Source organism: the organism of the source record quoted next, unplaced genomic scaffold (genome assembly GCF_019419815.1).
Source record: "Pyrus x bretschneideri cultivar Hongxiangsu unplaced genomic scaffold, Pyrus_bretschneideri_v1 Contig6, whole genome shotgun sequence".
In the NCBI taxonomy this organism is placed as follows: Eukaryota; Viridiplantae; Streptophyta; class Magnoliopsida; order Rosales; family Rosaceae; genus Pyrus; species Pyrus x bretschneideri.
The window spans coordinates 2,103,175-2,117,804 of record NW_025999798.1 but is presented as its reverse complement, the minus strand read 5'-3'; the positions used below and the strand labels follow the sequence as shown (position 1 = coordinate 2,117,804).

Here is a 14,630-nt window from a genome sequence, read left to right as displayed (position 1 = left end):
GCTGATTTGAGACGCTACTAGGCAGAGCATGGACGTGGCACACATCTTTATTTCGTATTTTTTAATCTTAGCAATTGCAAGCCCAGGCATGCGTTGCCCTAACAACCCAAACTAGGTTTACCTGCTAATTAATTATAATTAATACGACTAATACATTATTAATTAGGGGAAACATTTGGTGAATCGGTTTGAGATTGAGATGCCACACTAGCATTACAATCTAGTGATCTGTACAGCATGAGACTGAGACGACCTTGAAAAGGAAATAAAGGATGATTAGACTAATACAAACCCACCACTTAACCTCCATCAACATCATATAAACTCATTTACCCGTGTCTCTTGATTGTATATTATCATGAACTTTTAATCAAAATAACGTTTACTTCCATCAAATTCGGGTTACCGGGAATGGGAAAGTAGTGGTCGCAGCATACTTGCTGCTTTAGGTCAGGCTTGCCGGAACCCGGCCACAGCATACTTGCTGCTTTATACAAGGCAAAAACCAGAGTCTTATGAAATATACACATATCCAATCGTAAAGTGTTAATCGGATGAGGAGGAAATGAACAATTTTCCAAGCGCGGCATTGACATTATATGCATGTATGTATTATCCTTTTCAATGTAACTGACAATATACACTCTACATAAGAAGTGAGGCAAAAAAAATGAATGAATTTACGGAATGGGTAATTCGGTTGGTAAGTGTAATACGTACGCATAATTCCAGCGCCAGAGCCAGAGCAATCCGTTGGAGAGCAAATGCTCATGCATGGTTGAATCGTACACGGGGTGGTCATCATCTGATGAGCTGCTTCTGTCATTAGCCGATCAGGTGAACTACTTCTGTCATTACCCAAAATGAAAACCCGTTGAATTGAAAGAACTCGATAGATTTGGTAGTCTGCGAGCTGCGATAATGCCACCAGCAAGGGCAGCGAAGGAGGCCAAAACAAAGGCAGGTATATTTCCTCCCCCAAATAAAGCATCCCATGGCCCCGCACCAAGAGACACAATCATCTACGCAATATCAACAAGGAACATGAAATCAGCACTACCAAACTGGAAGAAGAAAAAGTTCTAAACAAAAAAGTTATGAACTGTCTGTCCATGAAACGGGAGGGGCAGGAATAAGAAACAGGTTTATCCAAATGCAGATATCAGGACCCAGGTTACACCGCCACACTACCAGACCTGATCATAGGCTTGACCTTGCTCCGAACTTCTACTTCACTTTTGTCGGGTTCAGGCCGGGCCTATTTAGAATTTGGCACTCTCCAAGGCCAAACCTGGCCCATGATCAGGTCAAAATTTTGCATACGAAATAAGAAGCCTGGTTCTGAAATCTTACCATGAGAAAGTAAGTTAAAAGGGGGTCGGAGAGAAGGAAAACGTATATATGCATGTATACCAAGCACAGTGACCGTGAATTGTATCACATGAAACAAAAAAGCCTGCAGCATTACATAATTGAGCTAAACAAGTGATAGAACAGGAATAGTGCATGCTAAATACCTGTGGAACAACAATTGCAAGATTCAAAACTCCAATAGCCAATCCTGCACAAGAGTAAAAACATGTGAGAATTCAAATCACCAAGTTCAGTAAGAACAGAAATAAGTTGCTAGATTCAGAGAAAAAAACACACAAACCTTGGCCACCACCTGCGTCAGCAGTCAACTCTGCTGTAACGGAAAAGGGAACGCTGTAGGTAATCTGCAACACAGAACATACTCAGCGCTTTGCATACTTAGGGGTAGCTAGAAAATGGACATTTACTACAGGAACACTAATACTCACAGCAAGAGGGAAGCCAAGAAGAGCAAAAACAATCAGGGAAGCAATCCTGATATTTTGATTCCCACCAATTACATGTTCAATCCCTTTAGAATACTCTCCAACAGATATCAAACTTATGATAGCGGTGCCTGCCATGCAGGCAAACACAATAAAATTACTCATTGCCCACACTAGTCTTGCACCCATCCGCTGGCACATTGGCTCAATTAGGAAAGAACTGATGCCAAGAACAACCTACGCCCCAGAAAAAGAGAAGCTTAAATTAAAGGTTGCTTGATAGTATTTGAATTACGTATGACAAATTTTGGAAATCAAGTTTTGGTTCTCAATTTTGAGTTCTTACTGAATTCAATAATAGACCGAATGCACCTTCTCTGACACCCTGATCATAAGCTTGTACTTTGGCTGAGTTCCCATTCGGATCCCCATGATATACTTCCCTACCCATCCAATCCGTATCAAAAAGAAAGAATGGAAACCAGGACAACTGCATGTAAGAATTTAAACGAATATAAGTTCAAAACAGAACTTCGTAATGGCAACAAACACTCAGAAATTCTAACGGTACCAAATATGAGAAAACAGAAATCAGCAAAAATGCTATTAAAAAGGGTGAGATGGAAAGGCTCATGCAAAATAACAGTGCCACATACCCATGTAAGAGCCATAACAATTAGCACTGAAATGGAAAAGCTTGTGCAAAATAACAGTGTCACATACCCATGTAAAAGCCATAACAATTAGCACTGAATGCATCGCTGGTGGTAAATGCCTTAAACTGGTCAATAGATTGACTAACACTGCTCCAGGTCCATCATTAAAATCACCATTCTTATCTTCCTCAACTTTTGAGATGGCCTCCTTTAGATTCATATTCCCTTCATAGTCAGTTCTGCTTCCATTTGCTCTATCGATAACTTGCTTATCATGCTTTAACTTCGAAAGCTCAAGACGACTTTGTTGGGGATTTAGTTGGGGATCCTCCAATAAAGGAGCAGAATCTGATAAAGGATTCTGCTGATACGTAGTGAGTGGAACCTCCTCAGCAAAAAATATGGTAACAAGTGTACACAAAGTGAGAAAGATCTGCACACATAACAAACTTATTATCTAGAGTTGTACAGAGTACAATACACCACATGCCTCAGCACCAAATTGCAACACTAGAAGTTCTCATTTGAAAGTGAAATGAACTCATGAACAACTCTATGCCTTAAATTCCCAAAAAAAAAGGAAAATTTCAGAAACTTAAATAAATAGATCGATATGATTTCTTTCACCAACCAACTATACACTTGATGTAAGCATATCATACCTACCTCAGTTAATAAACTCAATATACATCACATTGACAAGACCAGCCAAAACTTTTATTACTTGTCCCAGACATTGAAAAATATCATAATCTGGGGCCATCTTATAAGAAATACACCATCTAGTGAAACAATGATTAGTGGCTACGCAATTTAGCTCAGCATAACAAGCCAACTGCAAGTAGGCAGTAGTTAATTGGAATCTTCCATTCATGATTAAGCTAATAAAAATATATAGCAAATCAGGAAAGAAGTCATAGAAATAGATAGTACAATTCATGGATTTCAAGCTGCATTATTGAGATAGAAGCAGGTTTGCTGATAGAATTGTCAATCATTAAGCACCCAAAAGAAATTAGTATAATTCAAACAGTAGAAGATGACTTCATAAATACATGCACTTCTGTGCATGCTGGTAACTCACCACTGCAATAAGAAATGCTGCTTTAAGATTTCCACAGGCTTCACAGCAAGCTCTACTCAACAAGAAAGGAAACCATCTGCCACGAAACAAAATTGTCAGACAAAGAAACCACCCCTAGAATTTGAGATGCAAACTATAAGTCTATATTATGTGGTAAAAAAAGAGCAGAATTCAGTGATTGCAAACTAAGTTTGATTAGTTTCAGATGGCATAAAAAGGGTTTAGTATAAGGGTGATGAGAAGTGTATACAAGGACTTTAAAGTCCTAAGCAAACACATGCCACTGCACAAAAATATCCCATAAAAAAAGCAAGAAAAACATATTTGAGGAGTTACACCTGTGCCAATTTCCACTTGCACCAGCAGAAAATCCTAGGATGTTACCAAAGGCCATCCATGAGCAAAACACAGCATTTGCAGTATTGCGTTGCTCGGGGCCTAGAATATAGTTGTGACAAAGCATATTATGTTTAGACAAAGTATTACATACTTTAAATTTTATAAATAAATAAAAATTAACATAAATGTAACTAGTTCTATGATAGCTTGGGGCGAAAGTCACCTGCTAGATCAGCCAGAAGAGCACGAGCTGGTCCCTACAAAAATTACAAGCTACACTTTATTCTGAGACATAAGTAGCATTATACTAAAAAGTTTGATATTTTTTTCATCAGGAAACTACAGTGTAATCTGTTTTACATTGTGATCGAATCAAACACACTGATAGCCTTAGAAGCATTACCTGCACTGTATTGTTGGCAAGATCCAGCAACCAAAATCCAATAATAAAGACAAAAGCTGCCCTTGTCCGGGTACCTTTGAATGTGCTGCATTGGCTCAAATGATTTAGCTAACAGTTAATGAGATTTTATAATATAAAACACAAAGAATCAACAGAAGGCAACAAAAACCTGCAATGCTCCTTTGTATCTCCTAATAAATATCCAACGTCTGCAGAAAACCCGATTAACACCACCTAAATTACAAGACTTAGTTTAGCAAAAAAAGGTATGCACCAATTAATCTAAGATATAATGGTAAAGTACAAAAATAAAAACTCTCCGCACTTACGGAAACTGAAATCATGAGAGATCCCGCAAGAATGAAAGGGCGCCTTCTTCCCAATTTTAAAGAGCATTTGTCACTCCAAATACCAACACAAGGTTGAACCTGAAGAAAATAAAAGTTGAGATAACTGAAGGAAAGAAAATGTTTAAAAAATATCCAGATAGCTTCAACCCTAACCCTCCCAGCATATCCCAGTAGCCAAAATAATCGTGATGGCGCATGCACCAACAGTAGGCTAGAATAAAATCGCCCCATTAGGAGATATGTTTGTGCCCCATCAAATAGACCAACACGATTATAAAGGTTACAACATATATGTTACAATCAAAATTGTTGAAAATTGTTGGACACTAGCCGCCGTCGATTACCACAAGGCCTGTAATAGGGCCGCAAAGCCAAATAAATGAAGAAAATGCATGCCCTATTCCGAGTGTCTGCATAAAAATTCAAACAGTGGATATTAACCAAACAAGCTTTCAATAATCCAAAATTAGCACAGGGATTTGTAGTAGATCAAGAAACGATATGCATTGCGAAGATTAAAAAAGAAAACATGATAACTAACGCAGTTCGGGTTAATCAACAACCGATTTCCATATTAACAGTAAGATTGCATTCCATATTCGGAATACAGTACATTATCATCTTCATTTTCATTTTCCAGTGCAGAATGTACCAATCGAAGATTGCGAAAATATTTCATGTTCACGCATTACATTAACAGAAAAATAAATTAGTCTACAATCTTATGCATTGTGACTCAAACTACAGAATTTGAAATTAAAACTATACAGTAATCTACTAAATGGTAGATATTATACAGTCAATTACACAACAATACATAAAAATTGATTCTTGACATGCAACAGATTCAAAACCTAACCTGTATATAGGGAGTTAAAAGCGAAAGCTGCAACGCCCAACCGAACTGTACGCCGGCGGCGACCGTGCAGCTCAGAATAAGCGTCAAAAGAGTATTGTGTTTGTGTCCTGGCTGACCCGACGGCGAGAGGCCGCCGCCGCCACCCCCATTTGGAACCCTAGGGGAGGAAGACGTAGACGAATTGAGGTCGATACGATGATGAGGCTCGTCCGTCACCATCATTTCCACTTCCGCCTCCCTCCTCAGGTTCCTGTACGGCACCCGGATGGACTCCGAGTCCGTCCTCCCCGCCATCGCGACTCGGTTTCACTCACTGAGTAACGGCCGCGAGCCAGAAGCTCAATTTCCCGCGCATTAAACGGCAAAACGGTGCGGATCAAGGTTTTTGCATGTAGATCGGATTCCGGCGTCAGAACTGCGAAGGATCAGAGACTTGCAGGTGTGTCAAATTTGGGCGGGTGCGCGAGCGAAGAGTCTGATCGCAATTCAGTGGCAGATTTAGCGTGCACCGCAGCACCATGAGGACTCCTACTTCGGCGCCTGCCTTCGGTTTATCAGCTTTATGGGCCCCCGCCAACTTTGAAAGGCCCAGTGAAGGCTACGGCGTGGGCCTAACTCGCGTGATTCGGACTTAAACATAGGCCTGGCATTTTCAACCCGATCCGTTAAAATTAGTATTTGGAGGGGTGATAAACGGGTCGGGTGGTTAACGTGCCAACCCGTTAAATAACGGGTGATTTTGGATGAACTGCAAAACCCGTAACCACCCGTTAACATCCGTTAAGATAATAGCCGGCAAGCAGAGTCAGGTTCCGTCGAGAGGTGGAGGAGCTCTATGGCTTGGGTCAGCGCAAGTTCTAGATGTTGGAAATCAAATCATAGAGAAATCCCCACGATTGTTGTAATCATCTTCTTCTACGGGTCAACACCTTATTAGCTCCTAAATTAGATTAGAAGAATTCTCTTTCCTAATTTGGCTAAATGTAATCAGTATATATTTGCATATCCTTGTACAATTATAATCAATCAAAGAAATTCAATCATTCCAAATCGTCATATTATAACTAAATTAAGACTAGAAGCGTGGTGAAGGAGCCGGCGTTCTCCGGCACTATCATGAGTCGATGGATTTCTTCTCGGAATTGGAGGGACTCGAGCTCGGGTCCTGATAAAGTGGATTCGGGTACGGTTGCTCCGGTTGGTTCCATTGAATTAGGCGGCAAATTGAACTGAAACAGAGCTCAATTCCGTGGCAAATTCCCAAAATTTTCAACTCAGACATTGTCGTCTCAAACTGTTCTTCCAGCTGCAGACTGCGAATGTGTAATCAAGTTGTCACACATTGTCATCTCAAACTCGATCTGCAGACTGCGAATTCATTCTACGGCGGCTTGAGTAATCTCAACTATTCCTCCGCCGTGTTCCTCTCTACCTTCTTCTTTGAGGCTTCTTTGAATTGGTCTAAAATGTCCTCACAATCTTGCTTAGTCTAATAAGTTTTATAAACAGCAACCGACGCTTCTTCCATAATATATTGGAGTTAAATTAAGCAAAAACCCAGTAATTTGATTACAGTCTTTGGGAAGAACAGTGGACTTCGGAACTGAAATTGGGTAAGAGAGAGAAGCTGGGGAGGGAGAGAGAGAAACGAGTGTAGTTAGTAATGGTGGGCAAATTGGGCAAGTGGGTAGGGATATAATGAGAAACAGTGTTGGAGTTAAATTAAGCAAAAGCCCAGTAATTTGATTCCCTTCCACTGTCTACTCAGATTGGATGAAATGTGGGAAAAAAAAAAAAAAAAGGAAATAGGTAAAACAGGTGATCCGTTAATTTAACGGGTTGGATTCGAATGACCCGTTAATTTAATGGGTCAAATTAAATCCGACCTAAACCCCATAAACCCGACCCGTTTATAGATCTACTTAAACATGTGGGATTGTGTATTTTTAATGTAAAGCCCATACGTAACATCAAGGAAAAGATGACTTTGAATCTAGATCGTTGGATTCGCATTGATTGGAGATTGAGTCGAATTTACACGATAGTCCACACTTGTTTGTACTTATGAAATTCAAAGTGTGTGACTTGGAAATTCAATTTGATAAACAATGCTATAGCCTCATGCCTATGGTATGTTGCCAAATAAATGTTATTTACGTAACGACATATGTTTAGTCAAGTTAGAAATCAGTATTTTGATAATGTGTGGTCACGCTATATCAAGTCCAGTAGGTCGAGAATTTGTAATCCCAAACAAATGATGTGTGTTTTTGGCTATTTCCTTCACGAGAAAGGCTATTCCAGCCTTGATCTTGATGATGACGATCCACTTGTAATGCTCTTAGAATTGATAATCCAGCTTCTTTCAGATCACCTACCTCCTCTCTCTCCTCTCTTAACCCTAATGCTCCCTCTTCTGAAACTAATCCTAGGATTGCTCCTACTGATGATGCAACTAATCCTACAAATGCTCGTACTACTGCTGCTGCTACTTGTTCTGATTCTGTTAATCCTCGTAATCATGCTCCAACTTCTCGATCTGCTTCTTCTCCTTCTCGGCCTAATCGAACAATCTCCAGACCAAAGTTATTTTCTTCTCCTTCTGCTGCTTCTCCTTCTCCTTATCGTCCACTTAATCGACCAATCTTCAAGCCAAAAGCCTTCCCTGCTACAACCAACCTCCACGGAAGACCGCAATGCAAGAAGAGTTCAATGCCTTGCAACAACCAGACAGTTCGTATTAAAAGAAACCCTGATGGTTCTGTAGATAAATACAAGGCCAAGGGCCGTCGCAGGCAAGAGGGCTTGGATTCTACTCAATACTTTGAGTTCATTGGCAAAACATGCTACCGCCCATCCTAATTCTTCTCGCTTTAGATGCTAAGTACAACTGGTTTGCAAACCCAAATGGATGTTAATAATGTTTTCCTTCATCGTTTGTATATAATTATTAGTTTCATTTCTCCCTTTCGTAATGTTCTTCGGGGTTATCAATATGTACAGCATTATTTATACTACCACCAAGGTATCGAAAGTACGAAACGGCTACAGTATTCTGTTCTATATACAAACAAAACACGAGTATACGATTTTATCAAATACCTCACTGCCTAGCATTATGATTTCCCAAATCAGCAGCACCTTTGGCTGCTCGGTTTAGAGCATCCGACACCCAAAGAGCTCCGTTAGAAAAGTAGCTACTGTTCATTACTTTTCTTCCTGTCTCTGATATTGCTGATTTGGTGATCTCTGACACATGATACCTCTCATCCACAGACTTAACAGCTCCAACCCCTGCATGAATTTTATCGGTGACGCCAAATCTCTGGTTCAGTTCAGCCACCCTAGCTGCTGCACTTGCCGAGACTTGGTTAGACTCGTCCAATGATTTTGCCTTGGTTAATGCATCTTTTCCGAGCACAAAGCCCTTGGCCAACATGGTCAAGACTACTTCCGGAGCCCCACTCACCACTTCTCGGGCACTAGGAATGTTCCAGCTTCCCTGTGGAGGCTGCCAAGACATACTAATCGCTTACTCTTGCAAACCTTTTTCAGTACAACAGTTTTGCACATGTGCGAAAATGTACAAACGAGAAACCAAATATTTGTGCGATAGAAAGAAACAAAATATACATACAGTTGAATAAGTTTCATCTTCGTGCCGAGGCCTGTTCCAAAAGTCAAATTCATCTTGATAGTGCCCCCAACGCGTTATGCACACAGCTTGATCTATTATTGTAGCACCCTGAGACAATAAGATTTTAAGGGGAAAACATAAATTAACGCTCACAAATAATCGGCGAGAAAGATCATAAGAAACCACACAAGCGTTATCATCTAGGCATCAGTAAGAAATCACATACGAGCACAGACAGGTTTAAGTTAATAAAGGACTAGTAAACCAGATAAACCATATAACCAAACCATAATGATAAATACAGCTTTAAGTAAATGTTTCAGGAGGTAGTCGGGATGTGATATAAACAAGCTCCGGCTAGAAGGATACTATGATAACTCGGAAGCCCTTTCATCCAAGCAACAACTTATTTAGTTAAGGTCACCAGTTGAGCCCTGTTTCTTGAAAGCTTAGGCTACATTTGGATACCATGAAAGTTGCATCACTGAATTGTTTAGTATAATTACCATTCTTCTGTCAAAGTATCTTTCTCTTGCTATGTCTATAAGCACAAATATATTGTCGAAAGCATTTGGCAAGTTTTACACAAATTTTAATGGTACAGCCGGCATAAATGAGCTATAAGCACTGCTGTATTCATCGCTCTAGACCAACACAGAATAACTAAAGACTATGAGCCTGTTTGGATGTGTTTTTAAAATAACTGAAAGCACTTTTGGTGAAAATGCTTTTAGAACCAATCATTCGTAAAAATGAAAATAAATTCTAGAAAAGCACTTAAAGTGCTTCTTGGAAGAAGAACATAATCGGTGCTTCTTGCAGAAAGCCCTTAAATGCTTTTAGAATCCAAAAACATTTTCTCTAAAAGCGTTTTCAATCATTTTAAAAGCACATCCAAACGAGCCCTATATTTATATGCACAGTGCATTAATCAGAAGTTGATCACGAAATATAGGAAGCGAGCACATGAATGATCAGTTGCGACGAGTCGAAGAAATACTCACACTGAGCAAGCAAGCAGTCTCCTGAGAATAAGAATCTTTGAACGTCACATATGCAGTGCACCCACAATCACCCGATCTGAATTTCCCCAAAATAACAACAAATTAATATCCCAAAAAAAAATTAAGACAAAAAAAATATTAAAAATGCTAAAAACACCACGAAACCTGACGATTTCGACATGGTCGATGGAACCAGAGAAGGCGAAGAAGTCGTAGACGTCTTTCTCCGTTGCTTTTGGGGACAGACCCGTAACTTCGACGGCGTATCCACCAGAACTCATCTTCTCCGAAAATCTTACGAATTTCATGAAATTAAAGACTAATTAGTCCAATTAATCCAGATTCCAACCAGAATCTCACAATCTAATCTTCCGACTTTCCAATTCCCAATTCCATCACAGAAATTGATCAATTACATAATCTTCACACGGTTTAAACACTAATCGGAAAAATAATGAGAAACATAAAGCGTGATGAATTGATTAACGCACCTGAGCTCGGTAGGTGTTTCTGATCGATGTGTATCAGAAGAAGTGGAGGAGGAGGTAACCCCTTTTAATATCTAAACTTAGACATAGACAAAAAAAAATTTGTTTTATAGCAGAGCGGTCACACTTGCTAATGGCGATTGGAGAGTTTTAGTGAGACTACGGTGAATCATCTCACTAGAGATAAATCTAATCAAAATCCTTAGCGTTTCACATTAGGTAAGTAAATTACTTTCATCTCATAACTAATAATGAAGAATGGTAATCCAACTGATTTACGACTATACCAGAAATAATTGGAGGAAAGGCCATGGAAAAGCCCAATACATAGTACATTTACAAGAATGAAGCCCAACCCAGCAAATTGGCAAGGCCCATGGCCTATGGATAGATTTGGACCGCAACGTATTTAGACTCGAGGCCCAATTTCCATGTGGCGTGACGAAACCTTTGCACGCTGCCATACCTCTCGGGAGGGGTACGCTCTAGTTTTGTAGAAACTGTTTACTTGAGATTGTCGTTTGATCCTTAGATCTCAATACAAGGTTAAAGCTCTAACTATTAGCATAGGGGGTGTAAAAACTTAGCTACATGTAACTGTTAAGATTTTCTTACGCTAAATGATGAAAGCTTCTAGACGTCTCACATTACGTGTGAGCAATTGATTGTTAAAACGTACGTTAGTGAGTTCAAATTTGATGTGAGCTCATTAGTAGTCAGTTGAATGAACGAATTCAGCAATTTCTGATCGAGTATGGTATGTGAACCAATAGAATGACCAATTCTTATGATATTTCTTTTTTTTTTTTCAAAATAAGAAATATGTTTGTCACGTTGAAAGACCATGTGATGTCTTATCCATGTTGTTTTCAATATCATGTTTGCGGGAGTAGCGCCCGGGGAGTATGCAAATTAAGTTCCACTCTTTCTTCTTCTAGAGTTTGAATTTTGGTACTTTAGAAACGATTAGACTTTGATTTCATTTAATATAAGCTATTTATCTTTCTACAACATATATGTATTTCTACAGGAAGTACTTAAAGTGTTTTTTGGGGATTCACGTAAATTTCTACTAAGGATTGGTTTGAAAAATATTTTCACCAAAAACACTTTAAGTCATTTTAAAAGTACTAGTTCAATCTAAACCAATCTCCTTTGTAATTCGCTATTTAATTAAGCTGTTCTTTCCATGTGATGCAAGGCAGTAGATTTTCGACTAATTCTGTGAGCTATATTCTTGTGTTCAAAGTTGAAACTACACAAGTAAATGGTAAGTTTTCGGTTCTCTGCATGAGCATCTAGCTATAGCTGTAGCTGGTATATTATCGATCTTACAGTAATATTTAGGTCCAGTTTACATGGTATAACGTGTAAGACAGCACCGATTACCAAATTAATTTGGTATGAAAGTCACATTCCCCAGTTGGCCTTGAATTTGACACCACTCTATAGTAATAGTTAGGTCACGTTTTCACATGGAAACATATTGAGTGTTACACCGATAAATGATGTTACTAATTCCCATATTATATTAAAAGTATATAACATGAGTGAAATAATAACGTCATAAGGCAGTGTGTGACAATCACATTGAACAATATCATACTTGTTTGTTTAATTAAACTCTTGTATTTTACTTATTTTATGTAATTAACCCTTCCACATTTGCATATTTTGGTTTAGCTAAATTGGTTAGAACAACGCTTTTCACTCTACACCATTATTTCGTTCTCTTTTCTCGTAGTTTAGATTAATTAGCGACTGTTACTTGTAAAACCATTCCACATTCCTTCATTTCCATCACCATTGGTGGAAGGGGAGTAATCACCTATAGAAGTAATGACTAGGTAACTCTTCCGTGCCTAGCTCTTCCAATTAACTTTATAATTAGGACGAGCATGAGAATTCTTTGAGATCGAGTTGTCGTATATTCAACGAGCTTCACAGTTGATAATGTGAACACACCAGAGATTTTCTGCATGATGTTTATTTGTCATGGCATAATCGTCCTACTGCTAATTAATTAGTACAACAAATTCACTGTAATTATTTTGTTACCAAAGTGGTAAGTAAATTTATATGTGCGGTAAAGTCACATGTTCGATCGACATTGTCAGCCTCGATGCTGCCTCTACAGTCCACATCTAACATTTTAATGTATAAAAAAAGTGATGAATAATATTTCAACAATTAACTAATCACATGTATTGTTGATGAATAATATTATATAGACACACAAACTATCATATCATATTTGTTGATGTAAGAAAAATATTGTATTTGTTGACGTAGTCTCTTATACAAGTATGTTCTGCATAAAATAATATAGTTCATCCCTATTACGGAATTGTATCATCAGAACTGATAATTTTATATATACAAATAGTATTATCGGTTGTGTGTATATATATATAGGCTAAATATTCACTATAAGTGTCACAATCACATATAACAAATAATATTAAGAAATTCAGTTTTCTCCGAATGGATATAGCTATTGCGATTTGAATTATATATATAATATATAGACACATACATACATACATACATATATATATATATATATGATCCAACACAAATTAAAAGAAGTAGAAGTCTAAAAGTGCTTTTATTATTACCAAAGTTAAATACATACTACAGGTCGTCCGAAGTAATAGCATAGATATGGACTGAAAAGAAAAAAAAATTCCTTCTTCTGGCCTAATGAGCAAACCCTAGCTAGCTAACTAGCCAGAGTTATACATCAAAGGCTCACGACAAAAAGAGTTTAACAGTACTAGTACTTAACACTGATGATTAATTAGGAAGCTCCGTACATATATCATCACATAAGTAAACTCCTAATAATGGCTGCTTGGTCGTTATCGATGTCCATCGTGGCCAAAAGCTCTGATAAGCGCTCACTTAGGTCATCCACCTCTCTGTGTAAGTTTCTAATATAATTGCAAGTATCTTGCAAAACCTTCGACGCCGACGCCTGCCAAAATATTAATCCGAACACATTAACTAACAAATTAATACATAATAACTAATCATCAGTTACACATACATAATTATCCATCTCAATTTAGATAAAAAACATATACAAATGAGAGGGTCTGGTGAGGATGGCATGGGGGAACAATTGGAGTCCCACACCGCAAGTTGTGGCTACAGAATAAATGAGACGAGTGTGACTTATCTACCTCTACATATTATCTAACCAAACGGAGACCACATAAAAGAATAATTGCATTAATTTTTGCAACATTATAGTACAAACATGAAAGGCTAAAAGAGAGCCAGGAAGAATGAAATTTAATTTTAAAAAGACAAAAAATAATAAATGTATATATATATATATATATATGTATGTATGTATAGATAGATATATACCTTGTCGGAACGCCTATTGCGAATCTCAGGAAGAAGCTGCTGTAACTTGGTTACGAGATCAGTGATCTGTTCATCACTGATACTGTTGTTGTTCCTGCTCGACGACTGCCTCGACCGCGAGGACCTTCTGCTCGACATTGTCAAATATTTGGTGAGTTTGAAGTTCTGACAAAAGACTCAAAGCTCAGAAGGAATAATAGTAATAGAGTTTGAAGTTCTTCTAGAATCAATTATATTAATAGAACGAGAAAAATGAGGAAAACCCTGAGAGACAAATGAGCGAGAAAGTATGAGCTGAGAGAGAATGAGATAACGAGGTGATACTTAAAAAGGATTCTATAGAGAGAGAGAGAGAGAGAGAGAGAGAGAGAGAGAGAGCAGAGAAGAAATGCTTGAGGAGCAGGGAGACAATTGCATGGGAAGAAGCAGTGGGCTTAAGGGTTGATATTAATAGGGGTTGAGGAATGAGAGCGATGGAAAGGGATAAATTTGAATTTAAAATAAAAATCTAGTGGGGATCACAACGGAGAGCAATTTTCTTGACATACTATTTTACGTTAATATATAACGTTATATAGAGAAGAATTTATGCACAATGTTGTATAATTAACATAGTATAAATCACAATAATAATGT

The 14,630-nt window shown here is 38.2% G+C and overlaps 3 protein-coding genes across 7 annotated transcripts; all 3 read right to left on the bottom strand.

Annotated features, from left to right (window-relative positions):
* Positions 1–566: 566 nt before the first annotated feature.
* Positions 567–5,784, bottom strand: LOC103950847 (sucrose transport protein SUC3). Of its 4 annotated transcripts, XR_007253656.1 has the most exons (15): positions 5,491–5,784; positions 4,976–5,041; positions 4,611–4,709; positions 4,451–4,515; positions 4,282–4,366; positions 4,102–4,135; positions 3,878–3,977; positions 3,540–3,615; positions 2,523–2,888; positions 2,146–2,289; positions 1,803–2,036; positions 1,655–1,718; positions 1,518–1,561; positions 1,197–1,348; positions 881–1,022 (listed from the first exon to the last, which is right to left on the bottom strand). XR_007253656.1 is itself a non-coding variant. In XM_009362093.3 (14 exons), the coding sequence occupies exons 1-14, from the start codon at positions 5,782–5,784 to the stop codon at positions 855–857; spliced, it is 1,839 nt and encodes a 612-aa protein (XP_009360368.2). In that variant the 3' UTR covers positions 567–854. The 4 variants fall into 4 exon arrangements, 3 of the variants coding, with proteins under 3 accessions (XP_009360368.2, XP_048427946.1, XP_048427947.1); XM_009362093.3 differs by lacking the exon at positions 1,197–1,348 and having other exon boundaries at positions 567–1,022; XM_048571989.1 differs by lacking the exon at positions 1,197–1,348 and having other exon boundaries at positions 567–1,022; positions 2,523–2,840.
* A 2,642-nt stretch (positions 5,785–8,426) lies between these two features.
* LOC103950846 (binding partner of ACD11 1) lies at positions 8,427–10,781 on the bottom strand. 2 transcript variants are annotated; one of them, XM_009362091.2, is made up of 5 exons: positions 10,623–10,781; positions 10,297–10,425; positions 10,132–10,207; positions 9,128–9,235; positions 8,427–9,001 (listed from the first exon to the last, which is right to left on the bottom strand). In XM_009362091.2, exons 2-5 carry the CDS (start codon positions 10,410–10,412, stop codon positions 8,594–8,596), a joined length of 708 nt encoding a protein of 235 aa, XP_009360366.2. In that variant the 5' UTR covers positions 10,413–10,425; positions 10,623–10,781; the 3' UTR covers positions 8,427–8,593. The 2 variants fall into 2 exon arrangements, with proteins under 2 accessions (XP_009360366.2, XP_009360367.2); XM_009362092.3 differs by having other exon boundaries at positions 8,427–8,992.
* A 2,433-nt stretch (positions 10,782–13,214) lies between these two features.
* On the bottom strand, positions 13,215–14,388 carry LOC103950845 (transcription factor PRE6). The gene is made up of 2 exons (XM_009362089.3): positions 13,995–14,388; positions 13,215–13,596 (listed from the first exon to the last, which is right to left on the bottom strand). Exons 1-2 carry the CDS (start codon positions 14,130–14,132, stop codon positions 13,444–13,446), a joined length of 291 nt encoding a protein of 96 aa, XP_009360364.2. The 5' UTR covers positions 14,133–14,388; the 3' UTR covers positions 13,215–13,443.
* Between the last annotated feature and the right edge of the window lie 242 nt (positions 14,389–14,630).